The sequence below is a fragment of the Macaca mulatta genome, chromosome 9, assembly GCF_049350105.2.
Source record: "Macaca mulatta isolate MMU2019108-1 chromosome 9, T2T-MMU8v2.0, whole genome shotgun sequence".
NCBI lineage: Eukaryota > Metazoa > Chordata > Mammalia > Primates > Cercopithecidae > Macaca > Macaca mulatta.
This window is the reverse complement of record NC_133414.1, coordinates 7690458-7702710: the sequence shown is the minus strand read 5'-3', so window position 1 is coordinate 7702710 and position 12253 is coordinate 7690458. Positions and strand designations below refer to the sequence as shown.

The 12253-nt window shown below is 43.3% G+C and overlaps 1 protein-coding gene across 1 annotated transcript in view; it reads right to left on the bottom strand.

Moving 5' to 3' along the window:
• Nucleotides 1-6357: 6357 nt before the first annotated feature.
• RBM17 (RNA binding motif protein 17) overlaps nt 6358-12253 on the bottom strand; it is a 28321-nt gene continuing 22425 nt past the window's right edge. Inside the window, 5 exon segments of the mRNA NM_001257732.1 lie at nt 6358-7729; nt 7876-7948; nt 9047-9145; nt 9619-9692; nt 10805-10956. Of these exon segments, the coding sequence (NP_001244661.1) occupies nt 7626-7729; nt 7876-7948; nt 9047-9145; nt 9619-9692; nt 10805-10956 (502 nt within the window). The 3' untranslated portion in view covers nt 6358-7625.

Genomic DNA, 12253 nt, shown 5'->3' with positions numbered 1-12253 from the left:
CTTCTTGTCAACCCACTTCCTCCCCTCATGTGAAACCTGGTTTCAGCAAGCCAGGGACCCACATGGGTTTGTCACGAACCCATCCATGGATAGACACTGTCTTAGCTTATCGGAAACCTTATATGTTCGCTGCTTAGACTTGAGACTTAAGTTGGGGGAGAAAAATGCAACAGGAAGAGAAGGGGATAATAGAGATTTAATAGGAGGTATTTAAATACTGTGTGAGAGCACAGAGGAGGAAAAAAGGGTGGTTACTAAATAAAAAGACCCAGCTGTTATCAAATCTGCAGCTTGCTGATACCCTAAGACCATGTTTAAAAATATATTGACCAGGTGCAGTGGCTCAGTGCCTATAATCCCCACCTTTTGGGAGGTCAAGGCAGGAGGACTGCTTGAGTCCAGGAGTTCGAGACAAGCCTAGGCAACATGGTGAAAACCTGTCTCTACAAAAAATACAAAAATTAGCTGGGCATGGTGGGATGTGCCTGTAGTCCCAGCTACTCTGGAGGCTGAGGTGGGAGGATTGCTTGAGCCCAGGAGTTCGAGGTTACAGTGAACTATGAATTTAATAATCTTGACATTTCAAAATCTTTACACTATCTTGCTATAAATAAAGTAACGTGTATAGCTCCATCATTTACATAAATCTAGACCCTTAAGGCTCTGGTCAGGACTCAACCACCTCTACACTTTAGTGCCTTAGATCAGGGCTTGGCCAATAAAAGAGAAAAGAGAGAGACCAACCCAAAAAGAAACTGACTAGTAAAAGTCCCAGAAAGAGAAATACAGTGAAGGAAGGGGGGTAAATTATTAAAGAAATATTATGAGAAACATTTCCAGAATCGAAGGATTCGAGTTTCTAGATTGAAAGAGTTCATCCCCTGGCCAGGCACAGTGGCTTATGCCTGTAATCCCAGCACTTTGGGAGGCCGAGGCAGGCAGTTCACTTGAGGTCAGGAGATCCAGATCAGCCTGGCCAACATAGTGAAACCCTGTCTCTACTAAAAATACAAAAATTTGCCAGGCATGATGCGCATGACAGTAATCCCAGCTACTTGGGAGGCCGAGGCAGGAGAATTGCTTGAACCTGGGAGGCGGAGGTTGCAGTGAGCCGAGATCACACCACTGCACTCCAGCCTGGGCGACAGAGTGAGTTTCCGTCTCAAAAAAAAAAAAAAAAAAAAAAAAGAGGGTTCATCCCCAATGCCCACCATGCTGAATGAGAAGAGGTCCACAGCATAGTTGTGAAACTTCCAGACAGTGGTTCCAGAACCTTCCAGAGAGAAGAAAAACAGGTCATCAAGAAGGACACTGACTTTACCAACAGCAAAACAAGAAAATGAGAATGTAGCAATGCCCCCAAAATTCTGAGGGAAAATGGGTTTTAATCAAGAAGTCCACATTTAGTCAAACTAGCAATTCAGCATGACAGAATTATGATTTTTGTGGATGGTGGCGAGTGCCTGTGGTCCCAGTTACTCTAGAGGCCGAGGTGGGAGGATCACTTCAGCCTCGTAGTTCAAGGTTGCAGTGAACTATGACCGTGCCACTGCACTCTGGCCTGGGCAACGGAGACCCTCTCTCAAAAGAAAAATAGAAAAAGAAAAATGCTGAATTAAGATTTTTCAGACACGCATGGCCTAACAAACTCTGTCTCCCTTGTATCTTTTCTTAGGAAACTACTTCAAGATAAGCTCCACCAAAACTAGAGAAGAAATCAAGAAGATTAAGACACAGGATCCAGCGCAATGCTCCAGCACAGGAGAGACAGAGAGAACGTTGGACAATCCACTGACTTCCTAGAAAACAGAAGAGTGGGCTGGGCATGGTGGCTCATGCCTGTAATCCCAGCACTTTGGGAGGTTGAGGTTGTTGGATCACCTGAGATCAGGAGTTCGGAACCAGCCTGGCAAAACCCCATCTCTACTAAAAATACAAAAATTAGCCGAACGTGGTGGCGCACGCCTGTAGTCCCAGCTACTCAAGAGGCTGAGGCGGGAGAATGGTGTGAACCTGGGAGGCAGAGGTTGTAGTGAGCCGAGATCGTGCCTCTGCACTCCAGCACGGGCGACAGAGAAAGACTCCGTCTCAAAAAAAGAAAAAAAAAAAGAGACAAAGTTTGGCCTTCCCATGCCCCCCCCGCCCCGCCCGCCCCACCCCCCACCCCCCACCCCCCACCCCCCACACTCCGATTCATTCTTTCAAGTTAGGCCTAGGGCAACATTAAAAAGCAAACCTGTAATCAGTATTTATATGATATGGCATTTTGTGTATTCGTTTCAGCTGAGTCAGTTGTATATCATGGTTAATTACCATTATTTTACAACTTTGGAAAGCCCCTTATCTTCCCGCTCCCGTGTGGACCACGAGTTCTCCAGGCCCCTGTATGGCTGTGGACCAAGACTTCTTTCATCATCACCTTGGGAACTGCTTTCCTCTCTCCTACTTTGGGTTCCCTATTTCCCCAAGTCAATGCCATCATTTTCTGGATTTACTCCTTTAGTTGTGGCGAGTTAAAGAGTGAATTGAGATGAGGGAGGTGGAAAGTAAGTACAGCCTCTTCTTCCGAGACATCTGCTTAGGAAGAGAAGGAAGGAGCCTCACGATGATGTATTTAGAAGCATGGAGGCAGAGACCAGCAGCAGGCCAGATAAAAAGTGAAATGTAGTTTCCGCGGGGGAGGTATGCAGCTGGGGACTGTTGTTTCTCAATTATGGGGCTTGTGGTGCCAATAAACCTCGCATGAGTAGCAACTCAGCAGGCCCAGGATACGTGTTGGAAGGAGAATAAGGGAAGGGTCAATTCTCTAGGCCGCGGGGAGAGCATGAGCAGAAGTCACCGCCAACGCTCCCACCACAGGAACCTAAGGGGAAGGCACGGCTCAGCGAGGGCAGTGAGAACGCCCCAGCTTCCAAGCAGGAGTCTAGACATGGTAAGGATTGTGTATATCGGAGCAGCTTGAACAGCTGAGGCATTGCCTTGGAAGATGAGAGGGGTGCAAGGTTTAAAGCAGGGAGCCCAGGGGGAGCCCACGGGCCTACTTCCAGGAGATGAGGGGTCAGAAATGAAGGCGCTCCACTGTGTTATCATGAAAGATGGAAATGAAACAGAACCCGGCAGTCCTCAACTACAGACTGGATCTAGATAGAAGGGAAAGTGAGGAATCGAGGGTGATTCTTGGGTTTCTGAGTTAGATGACTGAATAGATGATGCTTTCCCCAATTCCAGAGTGTTTAGCAGGAGAGCTTGAAAGGGAAGAAGTGAGTTAAGTTTGGGACATGTGTTTGAGGTGCAAAGGGGATATAGTCAGGGGATGATGTCTAATAGGCACTTGGATACAGATCTGAGGTTTGGTAAGGAAGACTGGCTGAGATTCAAGTATGGGTGAGCCACAGAAGAAACCCAAGGCCAGGGCAAGGAGAGAAAACCACATGGGAGGAGGTAAAGGGTGAGCGATACAGGGAGGCACTGGCAGGGCCTTGGTCTCCATCCTCAAGGGGCCTTGGTCCCCGTCCTCAGGGAGTGGTTACCAGCGTCAAGTGCCATCAAAGGTCAGGAGACTCACTGCACAGCTCTTAGCTGAACTATCGAGGAGGCCTGGTGGAAGCAGAGGTCTAATGTGTAGTCGACGCAGTCCTCATTCTGCAAGTGTGGGCTGAGTGGAAGAGGCAGTCAGAAGCAAGGAGGTGGAGGCAGGACGTTGGGATTCTCTGAGAAGAAAGAATAGGGACACGAGGGAGTTGGGGAGTGGCTAAAAATTCAAGGTTTGACCTATTTCCATTAAAGATGGGAGAGATTTGAGGAAGTTTATATGCCAGTACAGAGAGTTTGAAAACGGGAGAGACAAAAGGACAAGTCTTACCACGTAATCCAGCAATCACACTCCTAAGTACGTACCCCGCTAATGTGAAAACATGTCCATGAAACACCCGCACATGGATGCTTATAGCTTTATTCATAGCTGCCAAGAACTAGAAGTGATCAATATGGCTTTCAATAGGTGAATGGATAAACATATGGTGGTACATCCGCACGATGGAATAAAAAGAACGAGCTATCAAGCCACAAGATATGCATGCATCTGACATGCACATTGCCAAGCAAAAGCAGCCGGTCTGAAAAAAGCTGCATGATACGTGATTTCCAATTACATGACATTCTGGCAAAGGCAAACCTATGGACAGCCAACACATCAGTAGTTGCCAGGAATGCAGGTGGGGAGGAGGGTGGAAATTTCACTACATAGATGAAGCATAGGGGATTTCTTAGGGCTGTGAAGTCATTGGTGATACTATAAAGACGAATACAAGACTTTTTTTTTTTTTTTTGGCGACAGAGTCCCTCTCTGTCACACAGGCTGGAGTGCAATGGCGCAATCTTGGCTGACTGCAACCTCCACCTCCCGGGTTCAAGCAATTCTCCTGCCTCAGCCTCCTGAGTAGCTGGGATTATAGGTACGCGCCACCGCACCCGGCTAATTTTTTTATTTTTAGTAGAGACAGAGTTTTGCCATGTTTGCCACGCTGGTCTCAAACTCCTGACCCCAGGTGATCTGCCTCCCTCGGCCTCCCAAAGTGCTGGGATTACAGGCATGAGCCACTGCACCTGGCCTGACATTAAGATTTTGTCAAAGCCCATACAACTTTAGAGCACACTGAGTAAATCTTATGTACATTAAAAAAGAAAAAAAAACCCCACAAAACCAGGCCAGTGGCTCACATGTATAATCCCAGCATATTGGGAGGCCGAGGCATGCCGTAACACCAGCCTACAGTCCAAGAAACAGCAGCAGCTTGGCTAAATGCTTCATCGCCAAATAACGAGGTTCACCAGTTTTTCAGCCCAGGGAAATTGGGTCCTTACAAATCCCATCCTACCTCCTCCATCTTTCAGGATTTGTCATGCAATCCCAGTTATCAATCTGTTATCAGTCAGGGGTCTTATGTGCAGACTTAAAATTCACTCTAGCTTGTTTAAGCAGAAAGAAATCTACCAAAAAAATAAAAATAAAAAAAGGATCGGGTGCAGTGGCTCATGCCTATAATCCCAGCACTTCGGCAAAAGGAGCGTTTGAGCCCAGGAGTTCAAGACCAGCCTGGCCACCATGGCGAAACTCCTTTTCCACTAAAAATAAAAAAATTAGGCAGGAGTGGTGGCACATGCCTGTAATCCCAGCTTCTTGGGAGGCTGAGGCACGAGAATTGTTTGAACCCGGGAGGTGGAGGTTGCAGTGAGCTAAGATTGCACCACTGCACTCCAGCCTAGGCAACACAGTGAGACTCTTGTTTCAAAAGAGAAGAAAAAAAAAAAAAAGGAAAAGGATCTCCAGATAGGCCAGGGGCAAGCCGCAGGATTTATGGAAAGCAAAATTCCCAAACCCCTCCATAGACTGCTCTGCCAGACACCACACACCAGCAGGGGTGACATGGCATCTGCCATGGTTGCCCCCAGTGCCACACAACACTGCAGGGGAACCCTTGCCAAAGCCAGAGGACAGACGCTTCACACAGCTCTCTCACACTGCGGTGCTGGTCTGATCAGAGATCCCAAGTGCACAACCCTACTCAACCTGCAAGACAGGCTGGGAAAGCAAGTTTCTAGTCTCTTGGGGGGAGGAGGGAAACGAGGAAGTTCCCCACACCGAAAAAGGGGTTTCAAAAGATCACAGATGGGCCACCAAGAATGACAACCGTCTATGACATGGAACCTTGCCAGTTAGATTGTAGCTTATGTGATTTTTAATTTTTATTGAAATCTAAAATTCTTATATTAACTTGGATGTTAATATTGAAAATAAATTTCAAATTTCTCAAGTACTAACTTGCAGGAGATTTAGAAATTATTCCACTATCAGAAATCCATTATAAATAAAGCACTAAGTGATTAATGCAGTTACGGATAATTTTAAAAATAAAAGACTGGGGAGAAAGGCATGCAATAAGTTGTGCCCATGCGAATGGAAATCAAGTAGTATGAGTTGCTTGCAATTCTCTGGTTGCTGACCATGAGAATGTGAAGAAAGGCCACCTAAATGCAAGCAAACAATGTTATTACAAAGCATAACAATAAATGCAAGCATGAAAGGTGGGTTGGAACCATTAGTTTCTGAAATCAAACTAGTCCTTGTTACATTCAGCATGGCACACTCGGGTACTTGTAAGCTCAAACATGGTGTCCGCTTGAGGAATGGTATGCCTAATTCCACAGATAACTAGTTTCAGGGCTGCTTTGGATTCTTTCTGTCCTCTACAATGTTCAATTATGTAATTTACCTCACATTCCTTAACCCCAACTGACTTTACAGAACAGGTGCACTTTTATCATCAAACTCAATTTTATTCAATAAAATAATACCACAAAAGATAAAATGTTATTCTTTTATTTATGTTAAATAAAAACATGAGAAAATCCTTTTTTAAAAAGGGTCAGAATATTCCTTATGTCTCCAAACCAAGTCCATGGATGCAAAGAAATGCTGAGTTCTTGATACACTTTCATGTCATAATAACCAAAGGAGACAACACGGGCTCGAGTCTTTCAGCTGCCACTTAGGAGAGTCACATGCAGTATTTGGGAAAGCAAGGAACAGAACACAGGCATGAGTATTTTCTGGAAATACCTCCTGCCCTGGCAATGAACCTCAGTACCAAATATTTTTGTTTTCTTTTTTGTGGTCCTGATAAATTTTTAAGCCACACATCCTATTGAACTTCAATGATACAATTTCTCACAATTCCAGAATTCTATTAATTGGCAGTACAGTTTATGTGGCCAATGTGGATAATTTTATAAGTTTTAAAATTACATACAATACTATTGCAAATTTTGCCAGTAGAAACATGACCCCAAGGAACTGCCATTTCCAAAACATAATTGGGCACACATTTACAATGCACCTGCTAGGTTTTGAATTCATTTGTCATTTCTGATCTACCCTAAAGACTATGCTTGAATCTCTGAAAACAAATGCTAGATTCATGATTTCTATACCCACATATTCCATAAATCCATCACAAACCCTACAGTCTGACTTAGCTTAACGGCAAATGATTCATCCAATAGGCATGGTATGTTCACAATTCTTCAATCTTATTCAGGTTGTAAAGACGTTTTTCTACAACTGGAGTCACTAAGAATTTCTCTGTTAGAGAAAGCATCATTTTCACCTTTGGCACACTGCCAAGATGATACTTTATTACAGAATTTATGAAACTACAATATAGTAACTTGCAGGCTTTATTAAAAGAAAAAGAAAAAGAATAATTTAATATCACCCCATGTCCCAAAATTTTCTATTTTTTTTTTTTTTAGTGCAAGAAATGCTGCATCATTGAAGCACTTGAGAATTACCATGAAATCTAACAAAAAATGTCATCAACTCAGGAGTAGTAATAAAAAAGAGAAACAACCAGAGAGGCACACAGATTGTTGTTTTTTTAAAAGGATTTTTATACTATATTAAAAAACCACAAAATAAAAAAGGGATCAATCAACATATATCTTAGAAGTCCTTCCAAGAGTCTTGGTATGCAACAGCCATGGAGGCTGTGACCTTTTTCCTTCTTTTCTCAGCCTGCAGTTCATTTAAGGATCACCGGAGATGACTCGTGCTCTAGTTCTTAAAATCAAACTTGTTCTGCCAAATCCAAGACCCTGAATTTGTCCAAATTGTAGAAACATGCTTTTACCACCCGTCCACCAAAATACCTCCCATTCAAGTCAACAACCGCTGAAAGGCAAACAAAAGACAGTTAATATAGGTATCCTATAAGACATTATAAAGATTTAACTTTAATTAAACAGTAACTTTACTTGTAAACATTAAGGCTGTAAACTCAACTTTTTAATTCTTTAATATTTAGCTGTACAACTAACCTTTAATTGCTGATTCAACTCTCTCAAATTCTAAAAATATCCGTACTGCTTCATCATCAGGGGCACCAGGAATCTGGAAGAAAATGAGAGTGTGATGCGTAAAGGGATTTGAGATTGCATTGAATGAGTTTTCTCTTTTAAATGATTTCTCAGAGTGAATCTTCTAATTATCATCATATACAGTCAACTAGTTGTCAAATACCAAGGAAACAAGTATAATTTGTTCATCATCAAAAATGTACTGAATGCCTGTTTTTATGACAGGCATTGTTAGTGCCAGGAACACAGGGCTAAGCAGTTTCTGACCTCATCAAGGCTCTGTGCCAGCGGATGACGTAAACAAATAATTATGTGGTCAACAAACAGCAACAGGATAAAGAAACAGAGTAAGCAGAGTTTTAAGATTAAAAAGGTTGGTGCTCTAGTGGCCTTTCACATCAGGTCTCATTTTGACTAGCTCTGTCTAGCTTTCCTAGCCCACTGTAATGTGGTCCATTCCACCCACCTAAGCACTTCTGCTAATCTCCAGTGGGCCCATCCATTCCATTTTGGTAGTCCTGATCTTCACTGTCTCCTAGGAGCCATTATCCCAATCAGAATACCCTTCCCTGCAAATCTCACCTCTTCCTTTCAAAGCGCAGTCCACATCTGCTATTGCTCACAAGGCAGTCTCTATGTTTTCACTGATCTAATTCTTGTCTCAACTCCTGAACTTAGTCAATACTACCCAGTCTAGTAACTGAATACCCTTTATTTTTGTGTTTCTTCAACTGAACACACCACTGAGTACAGAGCATGCTTCCTGTAATCCAAGTGCTCTCCGTACAGTGCAGTGCATGTGAAAGGCACTAAATACTCACCAAATGACTGAAACCAAAGGCACGTCTAAGGAACTAAACTACTGAGCACACTAGTTCAAGGTCTTCAGTCACCATACTGATTCTCAATCATGAAACATTCCTGTTTCTTCACCAAATAAAACTCCAAGTCATTCTTGTCTTTATGTTTAAAACTGTAATAATTGAGCAAGAGAAGCCCAAATAAACAATGCCTGTCACCTTCTGCAGTAAGAATATGTTACTTGTAGCATACCCTGTCCTGTATGTAGAAAATGTTTTGTAATCTGCCAATAACAACTTGTGTTATAAACATCAAAAGAAAACACTCTTACTTCAAATATCACACATTTTCCAACTTTGCCATATTTTTCACATTCTTCCTTGGTTTCAACTTCCAAGTCTTCATCCACCTCTCCCGCACCAACCATGTTCTTTAAACACAAAAATAAATAAATTCAAGTACCAAGTATAACTTACAAACACCTAGCAGGGGTATATAAATATGACTTACTTTAGTGATGGTAAATGTTCTCAATCCCAAATGACACAATGAAAAATTTCATCCCCAAAGTACCCAAAAGTTAGTATTTCTTAAAACACTAAAACATACATTAAGCCTGTAAAGAGTTACAAAAGCACCTATGTAAGCACCAAAATGTATAAACTAGCTGAAGCTCTTGCAATTTCAAATATTGAAAGTAATTACTCACTGCAGTCTTAAACACTGTACTTAGCAGACTTACACATTAGTGAAAAATCTAAAATCAGCCTTACGTGGGATCTGCCCAAAGTATTATTTGCAAAAGGATCATTTTCAGTTTTAACTTTTAGGGGGAGCAGGGTAGGTTGGGGTGACACACACAAATCTAGGCAGGCCAACAGCTTGCTTTCCTCAGCTTCTTACCCTTAGTAGGACCACTTTAGTAGGACACTTAAGTATTTCAGTCAGTGGATTTGAATCTGACTTCTTGGATGCATCTGTATCAAAACATATCATTAGATGTGTTACAGAACTGAGTCCTACTTATAATAATTTAATTTAATTTCAATAGCGATCCCCACCATTTATGTCCTAAGCATCTACACAATTGGTCTTTAAGCAAAAACACAGCCTTATCTGCAACAAAAGCCTCTGCTTTGCTTTGGCATGTTTTTACAATAGCATCTGGATGTTTTGAGCCTCCATCATTACCTGCAATTTTTGCTCATCTCACTTCCCCAAGGGCTGACAGGGCATGTGAGTGATAATTCCTATAGGTGAGTTGACTTGTAGCAAACGTTCAAAGTCACGGGCCCAGGGGAATATGCAGTTACTATTCCAGCCACCGGCTGCCTTACTTCAGATAACCTCACAAGTCGGGACGACTGCTGGTTTCCGGCACTCACCTGTCGGGCTCGTGATGTATCCTAAGCTCTGCAAGAACAGGGCTGCCAGAAAAGTTTTCTTCTTTCTTTAGCAAAGGAAGTTCAGCTAGGCTGACTCAAACTTAATTTCCCTGATTAAAATGCTAATATATGTTTCTTTCCTGAATTCCCTCAATACAGAACAGACTGTAAAAATTAAATGAAAATAAAACACCAACTAGGCATCATTTACCAAGAGACTGCAAAATAACATTAGATCTCGCAAAGCAAACAATCTGTAAGAGAATTAGAAACCACATCTATACTGAAAGGGCAAGAGGGAAAAGTAGAGAAGACCTCTGAGATGGAGATGACAGGTATATTCACTGCCACACTATATGGCTCTGTCCTTCATGCTCTAAACACATAACCAAGATTTCTTCCTGAGAACTATTCATTTTCTGCCCAAGTCTCTCACCATCTTTTCCTCCACGAGCCTTCATCTCTCTACCTCTGTTCTGAAAAAATAAAGATGAGCCTCAGGATTCCTGGCTTCACAAAACAGAAGTGGCAGTGCATCATATGATCAGGATGGCCTTTGTTCTAGTGACGGCGGGGCCAGCCCTCTCCCTCTGGCCACACTCGTCATCGTCCCCCTGCTGGCATATCAGGATCAAGACTGGCCACGTCTGATACGGACGAGGCCAGTCCTTTCCCCCTAGCCACACGCTTCCCTGGGGACATACCTTTCTCTGTGGCATCACCCACGATGATCTTGCCGCCACGCTTGCTGGTCTTCTCCACTGACAAGGCGGTGCTCAGCCCCTGCTCGTGCTTCCCCAGACCCTGGCCCTCCCGGAAGCCGTACTTCTGCATGATCTTGTGCGCCACCGTGCCCCTGGCAGGAGGAGAAGGGAAAGGACTCTTAGCTTTGACATCGTCAACTGGAGACAGGTTGCATTTTTCCATCATAACCACCTCCTTCTGGAGAGAGTGCATGCTCCACAGGGGTTTCAACAAAGTCACTCATTAACTAGGAGTGGGCTATCAGATGGAAGCTATGGGGATGTGCAGCATGAGAGAAACAGAAAAGGCTATGACTAAAATCCAGAATATTCTGTTGTCTTGGAGGAGAAATGCCAGTTTCTCTGGTGGAGTCTCCTCAGTGCCCTGCTAGGAAACACAAGACCTTTTGTGTGCTCTGGACCTGCACTGCCACATAGCTTGTGACCACAGTTTATTAAAAAGTGGCTATCAAAAAGTAAGTATGAAGTTTCATATAATGAAGATGATCCCATTTCCTGAATGGCACAGGAGAGTTTCCAATGACAGACTATGTAAATGAAAGAACCCTTAGAGATCACCTATTTAACAAATAAGAAATAAACGGAGACTAAGATTAGTTGACTAGCTTAAGGGGTGGACTTAGAAGTAAAGCAAGACGCCACATTAGAAATTATTTGTACAGGCCGGGTGCAGTTGCTCACGCTTGTAATCCCAGCACTGGGAGGCCGAGGTGGGTGGATCACCTGAGGTCAGGAGTTCAAGACCAGCCTGGCCAACACGGTGAAACCTCACCTCTATTAAAAATGTAAAAATTAGCCAGGCATGGTGGTGTGCACCTGTACTCCTAGCTACTTGGCAGGCTGAGGCAGAGAAGTGCTTGAACTCGGGAGGCAGAGGCTGCAGTAAGCTGAGATTGCACCACTGCACTACAGCCTGGGCAACAGAGTGAGACTCCATCTCAAAAAACAAATAAATTATCTGTACAGCTGTTAATGGTAGAGCTGAAACTGGACCCTACAACTCTCAGTCCACTGCTTTCTGTAATAACCAAATGGCTCTCACACTGTGCTGTGAGGTGTGGTATGGGGCTGAAGGGCACCCCCACCCCATGACCACTGCTGCTTAGGGCTTAAGCCACAAAACTCTGCTTCAACTGGAACTGCACCTACATTACTTCTTGTATTTAATTCCCTTAACATGTTCATTTGAACAAGCTATTCTAGGGCTAAAAAGACCAAAAACTGCTGAATGGTACCACCTTGCATCTTTCCTAAGCACAAGTTAAAGATGTAATTCCTGGTTAAAAGCAAATTCAGTAAAAAGTCAATTTCTATCATAAACAGGGAAAACAAAACATAACCAGCTTCATGTCTGTCCAACCCTCCAGCACACAAAGCTTCCTGCAGCCA